A 14,599-nucleotide genomic window follows, 5' to 3' on the forward strand; every position below is an offset into this window, starting at 1 on the left:
TCTTGAAAAGAGAAATGAGCAGAAGCTTTTTCTTCTTCTATTTGGGTTTCTGCTATCAGCCTTTCCCTGTTAGCTACTTCTTGTTTAGCACCAACTAGGACATTCAAATATGTTTTGATTTTAGAGTTACCTTTATCAAAAAAAAAAATATGTTTTGATTTTTTATAATTCGTTAACGAGGCATATCCTTTTTCTTATTACTACCTATTCCATTTATTTCTCCATCTACTTAAACTTTCTTTTATTTTGTGGTTTTATCTAGAGTTGCAGACATACTGTCTTCTATTGCAGTACACACATTACCTCTTTCTTTTGCTTCGAATCTCCTTTAATTTATTTATTTTTAGACGTCTTGTGTTCTTTTATTTATTTTCTGTTTTTGGCTTGCCAGGTCTTTGTTAATGTTCCTCTGGTTTTTCTCATTTGATTAAAGGTTCTCAATGCTGGTGCTCTCAGATACAGGTAGTCATTTGATGTTGCTGAGCTCAACTAGTAAATAATTTGATCAATTCAAAGATGCCTAATTTCAAAATCCCAACATGTAAGAAAGATATGTAAACAAATCGCAGCCGTTGAACTTCATTAAGTTCAACAATTGAATCAAACTCTTGACCTGACTGAACACTTATCCAATATACCAATCCCTTGGTGTTCTTATTTTAACAAAATAACGAACGTGTGACATTTTGATCATTGCATTTTTTCTTGAGGAGAACAAGAATCATTTGTCAAGGTGCCCATCCATGTAGGTGGCATCATTCCAGTCTGTTCATGAACAGTCTTAAACAGTGGTGGCAATGTTTTGTAGATACCAGCAACTTCTTTTAGGGCACTTCCACCACCTTCTGCATTTGACTCAGATCCTCCATTTGTCCAAATGCTGATTTTGGGTTGTAGGCCTCGAATAGCTTCACCGTTAATCTTGGCAAGTTCTTGAAACATCCCACCACTGATCATTAAGTAATCCCTTAGAGCACCATAGTTTCCGCCCAAAGATTCTAAGAGAGTGCGCAAGTATGTGCCTTGAGCTTCTGCTAGAGCTTTAAGTCCTTCCGCTTCCTTCATCTTTGCATATAAATCTCCATCGATGATCTGTTTACGTCTGTAGAAATCAGCCTCTGCAGTTGCTTTCTGTGCCTCTGCTTCTTTCTCCTTTTCGTAGAGAAATGCTTCTGCTTCTTTTTGTTTCTTGTAGAGCTCCCAATTTGCTTCTTGCACCTTTTAGACCAATGAGGCATTAGAAACTTCAAAGTTACCATTTTTTTGTAAGTTTTAAGCTTTATGTAAAAAGTAACCTAATAATAATTGTATCCAATCTACTTTCATGTTAAACTACACAGATAGTGTGAATTATTGTTGATTCTCTTATAATTAAAGATGTTACTTCCTCCATTCCAATTTATGGGGTAACTTTTTCTTTTAAGTCCGTTTCAAAAAAGAATGACAACTTATTAAATTTAGATATAATTAAACTTTAAGCATCACATTTTTCCCTTAATGAGAAACTTTCAGACTCTTTAAGTTTCAAAAGTCTTATAATCACACTAACGTTATGGTATGTTTATGATCATTTTCAAAAGTCTCCATATTTTTCTTAAACTCTTTGTCTATTCAAACTTTGTCACGAAGCATTGCCAATTTAAGTAGAGGTTAATTATTTCATGTTGTCAAAGGAGTCATGAGTCTAACCTTAGTTTCATATTCAACACTAGCTTTGCTCAAGAACTCAGCCTTAAGTTTCTCTGTCATGGCTAAAGCATTCATCCTCTCAACTTCCTTTTGCAACTCAGCATCTCTCAATGCCACTGCTTTCTCTGCCTCCACCTCTGCCACTTGTGCTTCTTTAGCCCACCCTGCTTTCTTCTTTGCCAACACTGCATTTGCTTCAGCAACTTCTGCTTCTCTCTGGTTTTCAAATACCTTCACTTCTGTCTTCACTTTTATCTCCTCTTTCTTCCCTTCTCCTTCCCTTTGTGTCGATATAATCCTTGTTTCTGCATCGATCTTAGCTGCGTTCTGTAGCGTTTGCCCTGATCTTAGCTTTGCCCCGATCTCCCCTTTCATTCTGGCTTCCGCCACGTCTATTTTAGCTTGGTTTGCAGCTTCCATTTGAGTCTTTTGACCCAAGTAGGAGAAGTACTCATGTCCTGGAACATCAACGAGTTGTTTGACGTTGGCATTGTAGATTAAGAGCCCGAATTGGTTTAGTTCGAGTTGGACTTTCTGGAATACTTCTTGTTTGAACTGTTTGGTTCCTTTGAATATATCTTCCATTGTCATTGATGCAGCAAGAACTCTAGTTTCTCCTTCAATGATACCTTGAAAAAGAGGAATAACCAAATTAATATAGCACTGGTTTAGTTATTAATGAAGTGGAGTGAAAATCACGAAAGATCAGTATTCAAATATCAACAGCAAAAGAAACGCTAAGTTAAATTCTTTCGTCTGCCTATGTTTTGGTAGATAGAGTTACTTGGTACCTATGCTGATAGGATTTAGCAGGTATGCATTGAAATAGTAAATATGTGCCCGAACTGCCCTTATTATCGCCATTGCCAAAAGGGGGTACATGGCCAAATTTTTCCATCTATAATCTAAAATACTTTAACAAGTGGGGTATAGCTTAGTTGGAGAGCTGCCTACATCCTCACCCTAATGATAGGGGTTCGAACCCCATTATATTCCCTTCCCAAAATCCCACCAAGAAAATAGTTGTTGACAAATCATCTCATATTTATTCTCCATTATTATACTTCATGTTAGAGATCGGGAAATTATACGATAATTTGCTTAATGTTAAGGGTATAAATGACCACAAAGTATAATGGAGGGTAAAATGAGGAATACTACAAAATCATGGAGGGACTATGGTTCAATTCTCAATAGAGCGAAAAAACAATATTATAAAAGTGAATTTTTTCCATCTATCTAATCTTGGCGGGAAAAGTTACTTTGTACCAATATTAGTGGGATATCGGTATATAAGCACCCTGTAAAATAGTCGAGTTGCACGTAAGTTGCTTCAGTCACCACCGTTATTTAACACAAAAAAGAGCTGGTGGGGGCATACCTTGAACAAGATCATTGACATGGTTTGAGTATTTGTCATGTGGAGAGATAAGTTTTGCATACTTCAAGAGGCTGGCTTCATCATCAAGTCTAGGACCAACTGTGAAAACAGCTGGAAGAATAAAAGGGAGCTTTTCAGCACTCATAGCTTGGACTTCAAATGTGTAATTCACAGGCGAAACATCAAATTTTGTCCATGATTGTCCTGGAAGTATCCATGCTTTCTTTGTTATATTTATATCATTGATCCCTGCCCCTGTCACCACCAAGTACTCTGATGCTTTTGCAACTCTATACATCTTTTGTTTTTGGACACAACTTCTTTTGGTATTTTGGGTGGATTAGAGGTGGTGGAGGAGGTATCACTACCAAATAAAACTGGAATTAGCTACGAACTGTGTCACTGATCAGTCGTTGAATTGATCGTAACTAACAATTTTTTACTATATGTGGCTAATTAGTAGTGTATTAGGATGATATTCTAGAGAGTTAATATATATGGAAGTTTACTTTGAATGTGTCAAATATGAACACACCATTGGATGTACATATGAAAATGAACTTCTGAAATTTCGAAGTAATGCAAGTAGTATTCTACAAGTTGTACATTAAAAATAGTTGTTGGACTTCTAATATAATATACAATTGATTATAGAAAACTGACTAATGACATACCATCAAGTTAACAACTAATTAAATCGGTATTACAGCTTCATAGCAATTGCCTAATACAATGACTAATGAAAAAGCAGTAACTTCTTACGAGTCAGATAGATTTGGAGCCCGATACTAGGGCTGCTTATTATCAATGTTAGAGAAAAGTGGGAACATGTAGAATTAGTAGCAAGTTTTGATTGTATTTTTTCAAGGTTAAATATATCAGGATTAATCAAAAAAAATATTATTTTGATAGGTCAATTTCATTTGATGTATAAAAAACTCTATACACTTCTCGTGCACATAGTTTAAACTCTAATAGTATTTCGATAGAATAGTGGAAACTTACCGGTTACCTAAAAATAAGATTAACATAAGCTTCATTTATTTGCAATTAATAAGGTCTTGATCTTAAATCACTAGATTTCAATCATTGTACAGGTTTTGTAGGCCTGAATGTTATTACTAAGTTCTTATCCGTTAAGTATCTTGTTTTTATTTTTATTTTACAACTCATAGATAATTTATTAATAACAAAGTATTGGTTTTGAAATGTTTTGCTTAAAATTTCCTTATACCGAACTGCTATCTACCATTATCAACTATCATTATCATCCACAATTATCATTATCGTTATCCATCAAAATTAGTTATCATTCATCGTTTAACAATTATCACCATCGATCATCGTTACATCCATTTATTGATCACTGCCCACACCCTTTTCCGCTGACCCAGTCACCTTTTCTTCCCTTGCGTACTTAGAATTACTCTAGTCTTCTTTGGATTAATATGCCTTATTTAATATATTTTTCTCACCTAATTTTTAATTATTTTTTTTAGGACTAAAATTTAAAGTCTATTCTTTTTTGCCGCCACGGTTATTGATTTTCAAACTCAAGATTTGTCCTATTAATTAAAAAAATGGTCTGAATTTAAGAGGTAACATTTGAAGAAAGGCCAGTGAGGTAATTGAAGAAAAAAAATTTGTGCCTTTTTAGACATAAAAAGACATGTCCTAACTATAGTTAAAAAGGAGAAAGTGTTATTTTTTAAGTACCTCAGCTTTAACAATATTAGAAGTGGTTCGTTTTTTTTTCTCCATTCAGTTCAAGATTTCATTTGCGTTTATGTTAGCGATTTCTGACGTGAATTTGATGGGTTTGCCTTTTTACAGATTGTTCCATTGATTCAGTGATACACCAATCACACCATGTTTCTTTTTCTGCCTCTTGATTCATTTATTTGTCTTTCATAAGTTAGATCCCTCTCTTTCAAATTAAAAAAAAAGGGACAAAGAATCCATCTAAAGTGGTGAAGATCATACCAAACTTCAGATAAAAAATATTTAATAGTTAATCTTATCAATGCTACGCTTCAAATACGAATATCTAAAATTGTGTGTGAAGCAATAAATTTATTTTAAATAATTTAACTTTACATAAAAATGTAAAATTACCTAAATAGTAAATACTAATCTTATTTTATTATAATTTCAAAAATTTCCTATCATTTAAAAAAAAAATCAAAAATCTCCTCTCTAATACATCATTCACCTCCTATGATACATTTTTATCCCCTTTTGAATACATCCCTCCATTCTCTGATACATTTCTCTCATATGTGTCCAGTTATCCTATCCTCTCCCCTATGTATCCACATGTCTACTTATGTATCCGAAAGTCATATAAAAATAATATAATTTTTTTTTAACACTATAAAATTTATGTAAATTATCTCAAAATGTAATGACGACCTAAAACAGATATTTGTACACTTAGCCCTGATTGAGGTGAATTGGAATGATAGTAGGCCCACATTAGTATCCAAAGTCAAAAAGTTGCCGAATTAGCTGCCCCATCTTTCTTGTCTAGGAGAATGAGCCCCCAACATTTTCCCCCTTTTTTTTGGAAGCCTCACCAAATACCAAAAGCTCTTTGAATTTTTAATCAAGAAAGTTTTCATTCAAAAAAAAAAAAAAAAACTTGCAAGGAATTTCTCAAGATGATGTGTAATTGTGAGCAAAGTTTTTTTTTTATATATATATTTAACTACCAAGAAATTTGGGCTATTTTTTTGGTGTACTTACGTAAGGTTTGCTCTAGTATAATAGTTACATAAAAAAAAAAAATATAAACTACACTAGACAAGCTTCGTGCGATAAACTCTATTAGAAAAGGCATGTAAATGGTATCGAACTTAGGACTCCCTATCCGAGAAATACCTTGCTCAATCAACTCAGTCACCACCGAAAGTAGCATTGCGTGCAAAGTTATTCAATTATGAAAGAAAAACAAAATGCCAAATCTTAATTTTAAGAAAGAAAGAAACTAAACAAAATATTTAATACAACCATGTCGATAACAACAAAAACTCCTTTAATTATATATGACAGTTGCAACATTAAAATCTCTAACGTATTGATTGCTTAGTGTAACATAACTATACTACCAAAAAAAAAAGGCTACAATGTGACCTTAGATTTTGATTATGAAACTTAGCTTAAATTAATACGTTGAGTTTATTATTATTGATTGTAAATTAAATTGCCCTACAAAAGTACTGATAATTAATAATTTATAGTCCTAAATTAATTTGTTGAGACTATTTTTTTTTCGAATTTAGTAGTGAAAATGGAAAAAGTTATCCAATTCACTCTTCAAAAATCAAACACTAAAAGTTTTTTTGTTTTTAAAGACATTAATAGAGTATATACTTAATTTTTTTTGTGTGTGTTGTGTTGGGGAGGGGGAGAGGGGATGTGTCCCTTACATTCTGGGCAATGGACTTGCATCCCCAGGTTCACTAGGTTTCATAGCATGCTTTCAACCTGTTTAATTTTTTTTTATTTTGTAAATTTTATTAAATAATAAAAAAATAATTATAGGTAATCATTTATATTAAGTGAAATTAGAATTTCTTAAAATAAAATAAAACAGATTACTTGGTATAACACGTTGAAAAATATATTTTTTCCACCTGATGTCAAGTATGCATAATCAACCTTTGAGTAATATGAATCTGTGTTAAGTAAGTAAGACTCATTAAAATGGAAATACCTTCATATAGCAAGATGCTATTTTATATTAGAGCTCGAATTAAGAATGGATGGATCATGTGTATACTCTTCGTCTCAAATTATCTGTCATGTTTCTTTTTTACACAACTCTTAAGAAAATATATAAACTAGAGTAATTTTACCTTTATTTATATCTTATAATATAATCTCTCACTGAGTATTTACGTGTGATATTGAAGTATTTATAGTCTTCAAAACAATTAAGGATAAAATAACTAATTTTATATTTAAACTTGTAAAATGACAAATAATTTGTGACTAGGTGGTAAAGGCATTTGTTGAAGTGTTAGTGTAAACGCATATGCTTTTATTACAACATGTTTTTGAACAGTTAAAACTCTCATCAGTGAGTATGTACAGAGTACACAACCTTTATTCAAGAAGTTACTTTCCTTTGTTCATTGTTTTTCCAACATTTTGGAAGTCATTAAGGAACAAGAAGAATAATTGACTCACTATAACAATGTTATGTAAATGGCCAATGCTACTTTCTCTTTTAACCATTTTCATCTTTTTCTCTAACTTCACCCATGGAGATGGAGGGGAAGACTCTCATTTTCAATCACCACCTTTATCAGGTAGCTTACTTACCACTTTCTTTTTTACTTTCCATGTTCAAAGTTTTTCTTTTTTTATTTTAAGATTTTTTTTTCTTTTTTTGTTGATTAGTAGAGTGTGGTGTCGCTTATCCTTTCGTAGCATTACTTTTGTAGTTTCTTGTTATTCAGATTCTGTTTTATACTTCCGTTACTGTATTGTTTTGTTGTAATTTCTGTTTAGAATATTTTGTCATGTTCTCTATAGTATTTTGTATTTTGTTATAGTTTCTTTGTTAAAGAATGATAAAAGTCTCGCGTGCGTCGGTGATTAATGAGATGGATGGACTCAATATAAATCTTGAGCAATCCTCTTTCCTTTGAGCTAACTTTTGGCGTGAATTAGGCATAAGACCAAATTTCATATGGTAACTAGTGCAAAATCCATCTCACCCAATGTTGGGTCCCCCAAAATCAAAAAATTGACCATGCACTAAATGCTAAAAGAATACTAACATTGGTGGTTAATGAGATGATTGGATTCCTTATAAGGCTTGACAATCATCCTCCCTTTGAGCTAAGCTTTTGGGGTGTGAGTTAGGCCTAAGACCTAATTTCATATTCTTTATTTCCGTTATTTCCTTTTTCGATCTACTTTGAACTGTTTTTTCTCGAGTCGAGTGTTTATTGAAAATGACCTTTTCTCTTTTACCCCAAGTAGGGGCAAGGTCTATGTATGCCATACAACCTCAGACCTCAATTTGTGAGAATACACTGTGTATGTTGTTGTTGCTGATTAAATGGGACAATTTTAGATGAATTTAGGAAGGGAAGAAATGAAGATAATGTGGTATTTTCAAGGCTATTTGCTGAAGGTCCCAATATTGTTGAGGCTCCAGTGCAGAGCTCATCACTTATATTGGCTGCTGAGAGAACATACAGAAAAGACCCTCTCAATGGTTTTAAGAGATATAATGGAGGATGGAACATCGATGACCGCCATTATTGGGCTGTAAGTCCTCAAGATTTTACCTTTCTTGTAATGTACTATTTTCATTCGTTTTAATTTGTTTGTCTGGTTTTGACTTGACATAAAGTTTAAGAAATTAGTGAAGACTTTGAATGTTGTAGTCTTAAACTAAATATATGTAGAATGTACCAAAATGTGCATTAATCTTATGGTCTAAAACGTGTTACGTAGAAAGTTGGAATTAATCTTGTGGTCTTAAACATGGTTTTCCTTTGATTGTTTTTCATGCTATAATTTTGTTTCTTGTGCAGTCTGTGGCATATACAGCCGTTCCATTCTTTATCACCACGCTGATCTGGTTTGTGATCTTTGGACTTTGCTTATTGTTCATCTGTATCTGCTCGCGTTGCTGCAAAAGAGAACCTTATGGATACTCTTCGATGGCTTATGCTCTGTCCCTCATATTCCTTGCGCTTTTTACCATTGCTACAATGTATGCTCTCTCTCTCCCTTCTCCTCACAAAATGGATGACTTTCCTTTGTTCACAACCTTAATATCCTCGGAAGATGCAGAGCGTTTTTTCTCTCTTTTGGATAGCTAAATGAATTAATTTCTCATTTATGTGCTTTCTCTTTTGGAGTTTGGTTCTAATTTGATTTTCGATATGCAGCATTGGATGTGTCATATTGTACACAGGCCAAGAGAAGTTCCACAGCAGTACACTAAACACTTTGGATTATGTGGTGCATCAGGCAAATGTCACAGCTGATACTCTCATGAATGTGTCTGTTTATCTAGCAGCTGCCAAACAGCTCGCGGTGGATCGAATTTTGATCCCTGCTAATGTCCAAACAGACATTGATTACGTTCAAACGAAGATCACTTCTTCTGCTAGTACCCTTTCCACTAAAACAGCTGATAATAAGGATGACATAGAACACCTGATAGAATCAGTGTAAGTGAATGGCATTTCAATATTTTAAAATTCAGGGCACTTAATTTACCACTAAATATCCTGAGGCTATATAAATGCAGGAGAACGGCTCTTATCGTTCTATCTGTTGCTATGCTTGCTTTGACATTTCTTGGATTTGGTAAGATTTCCTTGACCATTAAACTAAATTATGCATACCTTAGAATTCTGTAACAAGTTCTTCGTAATTTCCTAATAAATATGCTCTGGTACTTTGTCTTTTCAGTATTCTCAATGTTCGGCATGCAGGTCTTTGTCTACATGTGAGTTAATGTTGTGCGTCACGACATAATTATGTCTCGTGTCTTTCCATTAACTCCTTTCCCACGTACTTCATTCTGTAAGAACGATCTCGTGTTCTATTTGTGCAGCTTGGTTATTTTTGGATGGATTCTCATCACTGGGACATTGATTTTATGTGGCATATTTCTTGTTCTCCACAAGTAAGCTCTTTCAAGTTTTCCACTATTTTTGCTGTTTCACTAAGCTATTGAGAGTTAGTCATGACACCTCTTCTCAGATTAGGCAAGTCTTCGTCTTATGCATTCAGCTTCTCCTGGAAACAGAGTTAACTGGTGCTTCCTGATGCTTCTTTTGGTATTAGTATAACTAAAATGCTGCGTAAGAACCTTTCAGAGTTTGCTGATTGCGTAAACATAAACTAACAGACTCATCCTAGAAGTGATTAACATACACGAATATTCGAATATTGTCCTCTATAGAGAGTTTGTGTGTTTATTCTTGTTCAACAGTCTCAAGAGGCATGTTGTAATTACTTATATTGTCTCCTGGGATACTGTCGTGTCGAACCCTATACAGAAATTAACAGGGAGGACAGCATGATGTTAAACAGTGATGGTTTAATAGGTTTTTGTTATAGAAGGTTAAGAACAATCAAGTAGTTGATTAATGAGTCCTTTCGATATCATGCATTTGGACATCCCTAATCGTTCTTTGTTTAACGTTTCAGTGTGACTGCAGACACTTGTGTAGCAATGGATGAGTGGATCCAAAACCCCACAGCTCATACAGCTTTGGATGACATATTGCCTTGTGTGGACTATGCCACAGCACAAGAGACTCTTACTAAAAGCAAGGAAGTGACTTATAACCTGGTCGATATTGTCAACCAGGTTATTACAAATGTCTCTAACATCAATTTCTCTCCCAACTTTGCTCCTTTTTACTACAATCAATCAGGACCTGTGTTGCCAATACTTTGCAATCTGTTTAATCCTGACTTAACTTCTCACAACTGTGGTCCTGCTGAAGTGGACTTAAACAATGCAACTCAGGTATAACCCGCTATCAGATTGAATTGCATTGATAGTGTAAAATTTCTTTATACTGTCAGTGTATATAACGTAAACTCAATTTTTGCTCTGTGAAGGTTTTGAACAGCTATGTTTGTCAAGTTTCTCCGAGTGGTGTTTGTGTCACGCCAGGCCGTCTGACTCCAACACTCTACAGCCAGATGGCTGCTGCTGTAAACATGAGCTATGGATTGTATCAATATGGTCCATTCCTGGTTGACCTGCAAAATTGTGATTTTGTTAGGCAAACTTTTGGTGACATATATAATGTACATTGTCCTGGTCTGCTGCATTACAGCAAAAGAGTGTATGTTGGGCTAGTGATGGTAACTGTTGCAGTGTTACTTTCTCTTACATTCTGGATAATATACGCGAGAGAGAGGCACCACCGCGTCTATAAGAAAGAACATTTGTCCAAACTTGATGAAGGAATTGAAGTTGAAGGGGATAAAATTATTCATGAAGAGTAAAGTGATCTGTTTCATTTTGTGCAATAGTACTAGCTGAGAGATGTATTGTTATTGTTGTAACTTGTATTGGTTTTTTTTGTATATACTGAATCACTTGTGGCAGTTTAAAGAGCCTATGGTGTATTAATTGTTGAGGTTCCCAAAAAGTTTGAGGGATTGAACCATCAATGTGTTGAACATAGCAAATATTGTATTTTGATGTTAGTGAACCAACCATGATTCTCATAGAGGCGGATTCAAAATTTCTAGTTTAACTATGTTGAATCATGAAATTTTTTGCTTTTGGATTCAGGACATATTTATACATTAACACAAATACAGAATTTGAGTCAAAATTGTTGAGTTCTAACAAATCCGTAACTCAGATAATAAATTTGCTTAATCTTAAAACCGATATTATTCTTCTTTTAGGTGACTTAATGGTCATTGAAATGGATATAAATCTTAGAGATTGGGTTCATATTTCAATAGAGACAACAAACGATAGGTGATCTCTTCTCATCTATCTATCTAAGCTTTGATGGACATAATTAGTTGTAACATATATTATTAGCAGGTACTCGATAAAATAATTTGGATATGCACGACTCTAGCATTTCTTGGTAGTGTTAGGTTCTATACTTCTATTTAAGGGAAAATTAGCAAACTAGTCACAATCCCTAACTTAATTTGTAAAAACATCTACACTTTAAAATAATTATTTAAAATGTCAAAATGTCAATATTTTAGAAAATAATTTGTATCCAAATACTATTACTTGTCTTTCCTTTTATTTCTCAAAACAATCCAACATGAAATACATCCACTATCCATTTACACTTCTTCCTAGGCTTTAATACCATTAAATTTATTTTCCATCTTTCACGTTTTCAATTTTTTTTCTCTTTCATCAACTTTTCAATTTTCACCATCCCCATCATTCCCGTTTTTTCATTTTTTTTCTCTTTCATCAAATTTTCACTATTATTCTCTTCCTCATTGTTGAAGAAGAACTAATTATTCAAGTTCATACCAATTTGTTCAGATCTATCAATTAATTCAAGAAAACTCTCAATTGATAAAGGCATTTTTGAAGTCATCATTTATTTTGCGAGATTTCATGAGATTTTTGTTTTCAAAATCACAAATTATGTTGAATTTTGGATTGTATGTATTACGGATTTCCGTCTTTTTATTTTTATTTTTATGTGAGTTTGTTAACATACTCATGAAATATTTATGCATTTTGGATTTTTAGTATTTTAAACACTATTGTTCGATTTTTTTGTGATATTGTCTACATATTTGAGATTTAGTAGATTGTAATTTGTAGTAATCTAAATTAGCATTCATACATAATATATTGTTTGATTTTTATATATATTCATAATTTAATAATTTCGAATTTTGCTTATAGGGTTACTAATGCACAAGTGAATACAGATTCAGATTTGGGTTTGGTGAAAAATATCGGAAAAAAGGAACATAGCAGACGAAGAAGAAAGAGAGAGTCAAAGAAGAAGGTTGCAAAATTGTATTCATAACAGAATAGTATTCATAATAATTTTTGTTTGTCAATTGTTTTTCTTTTACTCATCATTTGTATTTTTATTAAGAACATTGTATTTCTTTTTTAGTTTGTAGTCATTCAAATAGGTATGTCAAATGGATTTTTATTTTTAAGCATAGATGTATCCTATTTTTTAACAATCAATTTGTATTTATTTTTTTTTAGAATATTGTATCCTTCCTCAACATATTGTATTATTTTCACTATGTATGCTATTTGTTTTCCAGAATCTTGTATCCCTATTTCTTTTATAGTCAATTTGTATTTATTTTTTTAGAATATTATATCCGTCCTTAACAGATTGTATTATTTCCACCACGTATGCTATTTTTTTTCCAGAATCTTGTATCCTTTCATAAATCATATTCAATTGTAATGATTAGATTATGTTGAGATACAATCAGTAATATTTTTGTCATACAAATAAAAGAAAAATATATTTGGCAAACAAGTAATACAATTTTGATCACTGAAATACAATTTGTAGTTTTCACTATGAAAGTAAAAAAATCAATTTTAATTTGAATGGTAAAGTGAGCACATAAAATGTAAAAATTATTGGTATACAATTATAATGAAAACATAATAAAAAGAAAAGTTTATCCAATCGAATGAAAAAGAAATTTTTTTTGAAATTGTAATTGATGAGAATTTTAAGTGATATGTTCGTTCTTCTTTTTTAAAATATTATCTCCCTTGATTTTCTCCTTTCTAAATAATTGTAATCTTGAAAATCGAACAAATAAAAAATACATAAATCAAATACATAACAAACTAAAATATTGACATTTTAGATAATTATTAAAAGTGTGACTAAGAAAACCCATTAAATATCAAAATATTGACATTTTGAAAATTTTCCCATTCACTTAATTACTATGTTCTTTTTGTGGCTAACTATAGTTTGATGGCCAAAATGTCAGAGTCAAAGACAATGTTGTACTGGTTGGGCTAAAATAGGTTTTCATTGAAAATTTTGCTTTGAAGGAAAAGTCAGTAGTCATAAAGAATGGGTGTTAGATAACTTACTTATTTTACTCATTCTATAAATGTTGCATAAACTATCTTATTATGAAAGAAAGAAAAAACTTCATTGAATATTTACAAAATAAAATGCTTTAACCACTTTAATAGCATAATTAAAATCTTAGTAAAGCAGTACCCTCCAAAAATTGGCTCGTTAACATTATCATAGGATTTAATTTATATATATGGCATAAACTATATGCTCTCTGAATAAACATATATCTTATAAGTACTTAAAGACAACAACATGCATTACTCAGTGTAATCCTATAAATTGTGCAAGAGTAGGAAGGTGTGTGTACAATTTTTACTTATCTTATGATATGAAGGTAGAAAATATATTTTCGATAGACTCTCGGCTCAAATCAGCTAACTACAAGAAAATATCTTATTTGTAATATGATATTCCGTCTTGACACACGTCCTAATCTTATTTGAATCACTTGTGTATCACACAATTACAATTTCAAATCCAATCCCCACCTAAAAGTTGGTTGATAAAAATAAAAAAAATGATAGAAGTATGATCATAACTCATACGATATAATTTATATTACCTTAAACAAGTTGGTGTAGAGAAAAATATAATTGACATGATTTTTAACCAATAAACAAGCGTTTAGAAGCTTCTTTTATGCTCTATGTTATTTAAAAACTTAATTAAGTCTTAAAAGTGGAGCTATTCCTTGTTGACTACTCTTCATTTAAAAGTAACCCCAATAAGTATTTTAATTTAAAAGGAATAGGGTAATTACTTTTTGAGGAGTACTTAAGTTAGTTTAATGCCACATAATTATCTCACTAATCAGATCATGATATAGACTGTCTGATCAAATTTTTAAAACACTAGAGAAAATGTTTATTTTTAAAAAGTGACCATCGATAATCATCAACAACAACATAACGTTACCAACAAGATAAGAAAATTCTTGAAGAATTTTATAAAGCAACCCTAG

At 32.2% G+C, this 14,599-nt stretch overlaps 2 protein-coding genes across 2 annotated transcripts; one reads left to right on the forward strand and one right to left on the reverse strand.

Annotated features, from left to right (window-relative positions):
* Positions 1–569: 569 nt before the first annotated feature.
* Positions 570–3,495, reverse strand: LOC125873164 (flotillin-like protein 3). Its single transcript, XM_049554051.1, has 3 exons — positions 3,071–3,495; positions 1,690–2,318; positions 570–1,218 (listed from the first exon to the last, which is right to left on the reverse strand). The coding sequence occupies exons 1-3, from the start codon at positions 3,366–3,368 to the stop codon at positions 691–693; spliced, it is 1,455 nt and encodes a 484-aa protein (XP_049410008.1). The 5' UTR covers positions 3,369–3,495; the 3' UTR covers positions 570–690.
* Positions 3,496–7,124: 3,629 nt separating this feature from the next.
* Positions 7,125–11,263, forward strand: LOC125873346 (uncharacterized). The gene is made up of 9 exons (XM_049554258.1): positions 7,125–7,383; positions 8,157–8,353; positions 8,623–8,804; positions 8,983–9,267; positions 9,348–9,406; positions 9,512–9,548; positions 9,657–9,728; positions 10,256–10,580; positions 10,676–11,263. Exons 1-9 carry the CDS (start codon positions 7,269–7,271, stop codon positions 11,066–11,068), a joined length of 1,665 nt encoding a protein of 554 aa, XP_049410215.1. The 5' UTR covers positions 7,125–7,268; the 3' UTR covers positions 11,069–11,263.
* Positions 11,264–14,599: the final 3,336 nt, after the last annotated feature.

This window comes from Solanum stenotomum, chromosome 8, assembly GCF_019186545.1.
Source record: "Solanum stenotomum isolate F172 chromosome 8, ASM1918654v1, whole genome shotgun sequence".
Taxonomy (NCBI): Eukaryota; Viridiplantae; Streptophyta; class Magnoliopsida; order Solanales; family Solanaceae; genus Solanum; species Solanum stenotomum.

Excerpts from the sequence above, each read along its gene's own strand:
- LOC125873164 (XM_049554051.1), bottom strand. The coding sequence starts at position 3,368 with ATGTATAGAGTTGCAAAAGCATCAGAGTACTTGGTGGTGACAGGGGCA. Across the intron at positions 2,319-3,070 it reads TGTCAATGATCTTGTTCAAG|GTATCATTGAAGGAGAAACT; the intron begins GTATGCCCCCAC and ends CTCTTTTTCAAG. Across the intron at positions 1,219-1,689 it reads GTGTTGAATATGAAACTAAG|GTGCAAGAAGCAAATTGGGA; the intron begins GTTAGACTCATG and ends TTGGTCTAAAAG.
- LOC125873346 (XM_049554258.1), top strand. The coding sequence starts at position 7,269 with ATGTTATGTAAATGGCCAATGCTACTTTCTCTTTTAACCATTTTCATC. Across the intron at positions 8,354-8,622 it reads ATGACCGCCATTATTGGGCT|TCTGTGGCATATACAGCCGT; the intron begins GTAAGTCCTCAA and ends TTTCTTGTGCAG. Across the intron at positions 10,581-10,675 it reads ACTTAAACAATGCAACTCAG|GTTTTGAACAGCTATGTTTG; the intron begins GTATAACCCGCT and ends TGCTCTGTGAAG.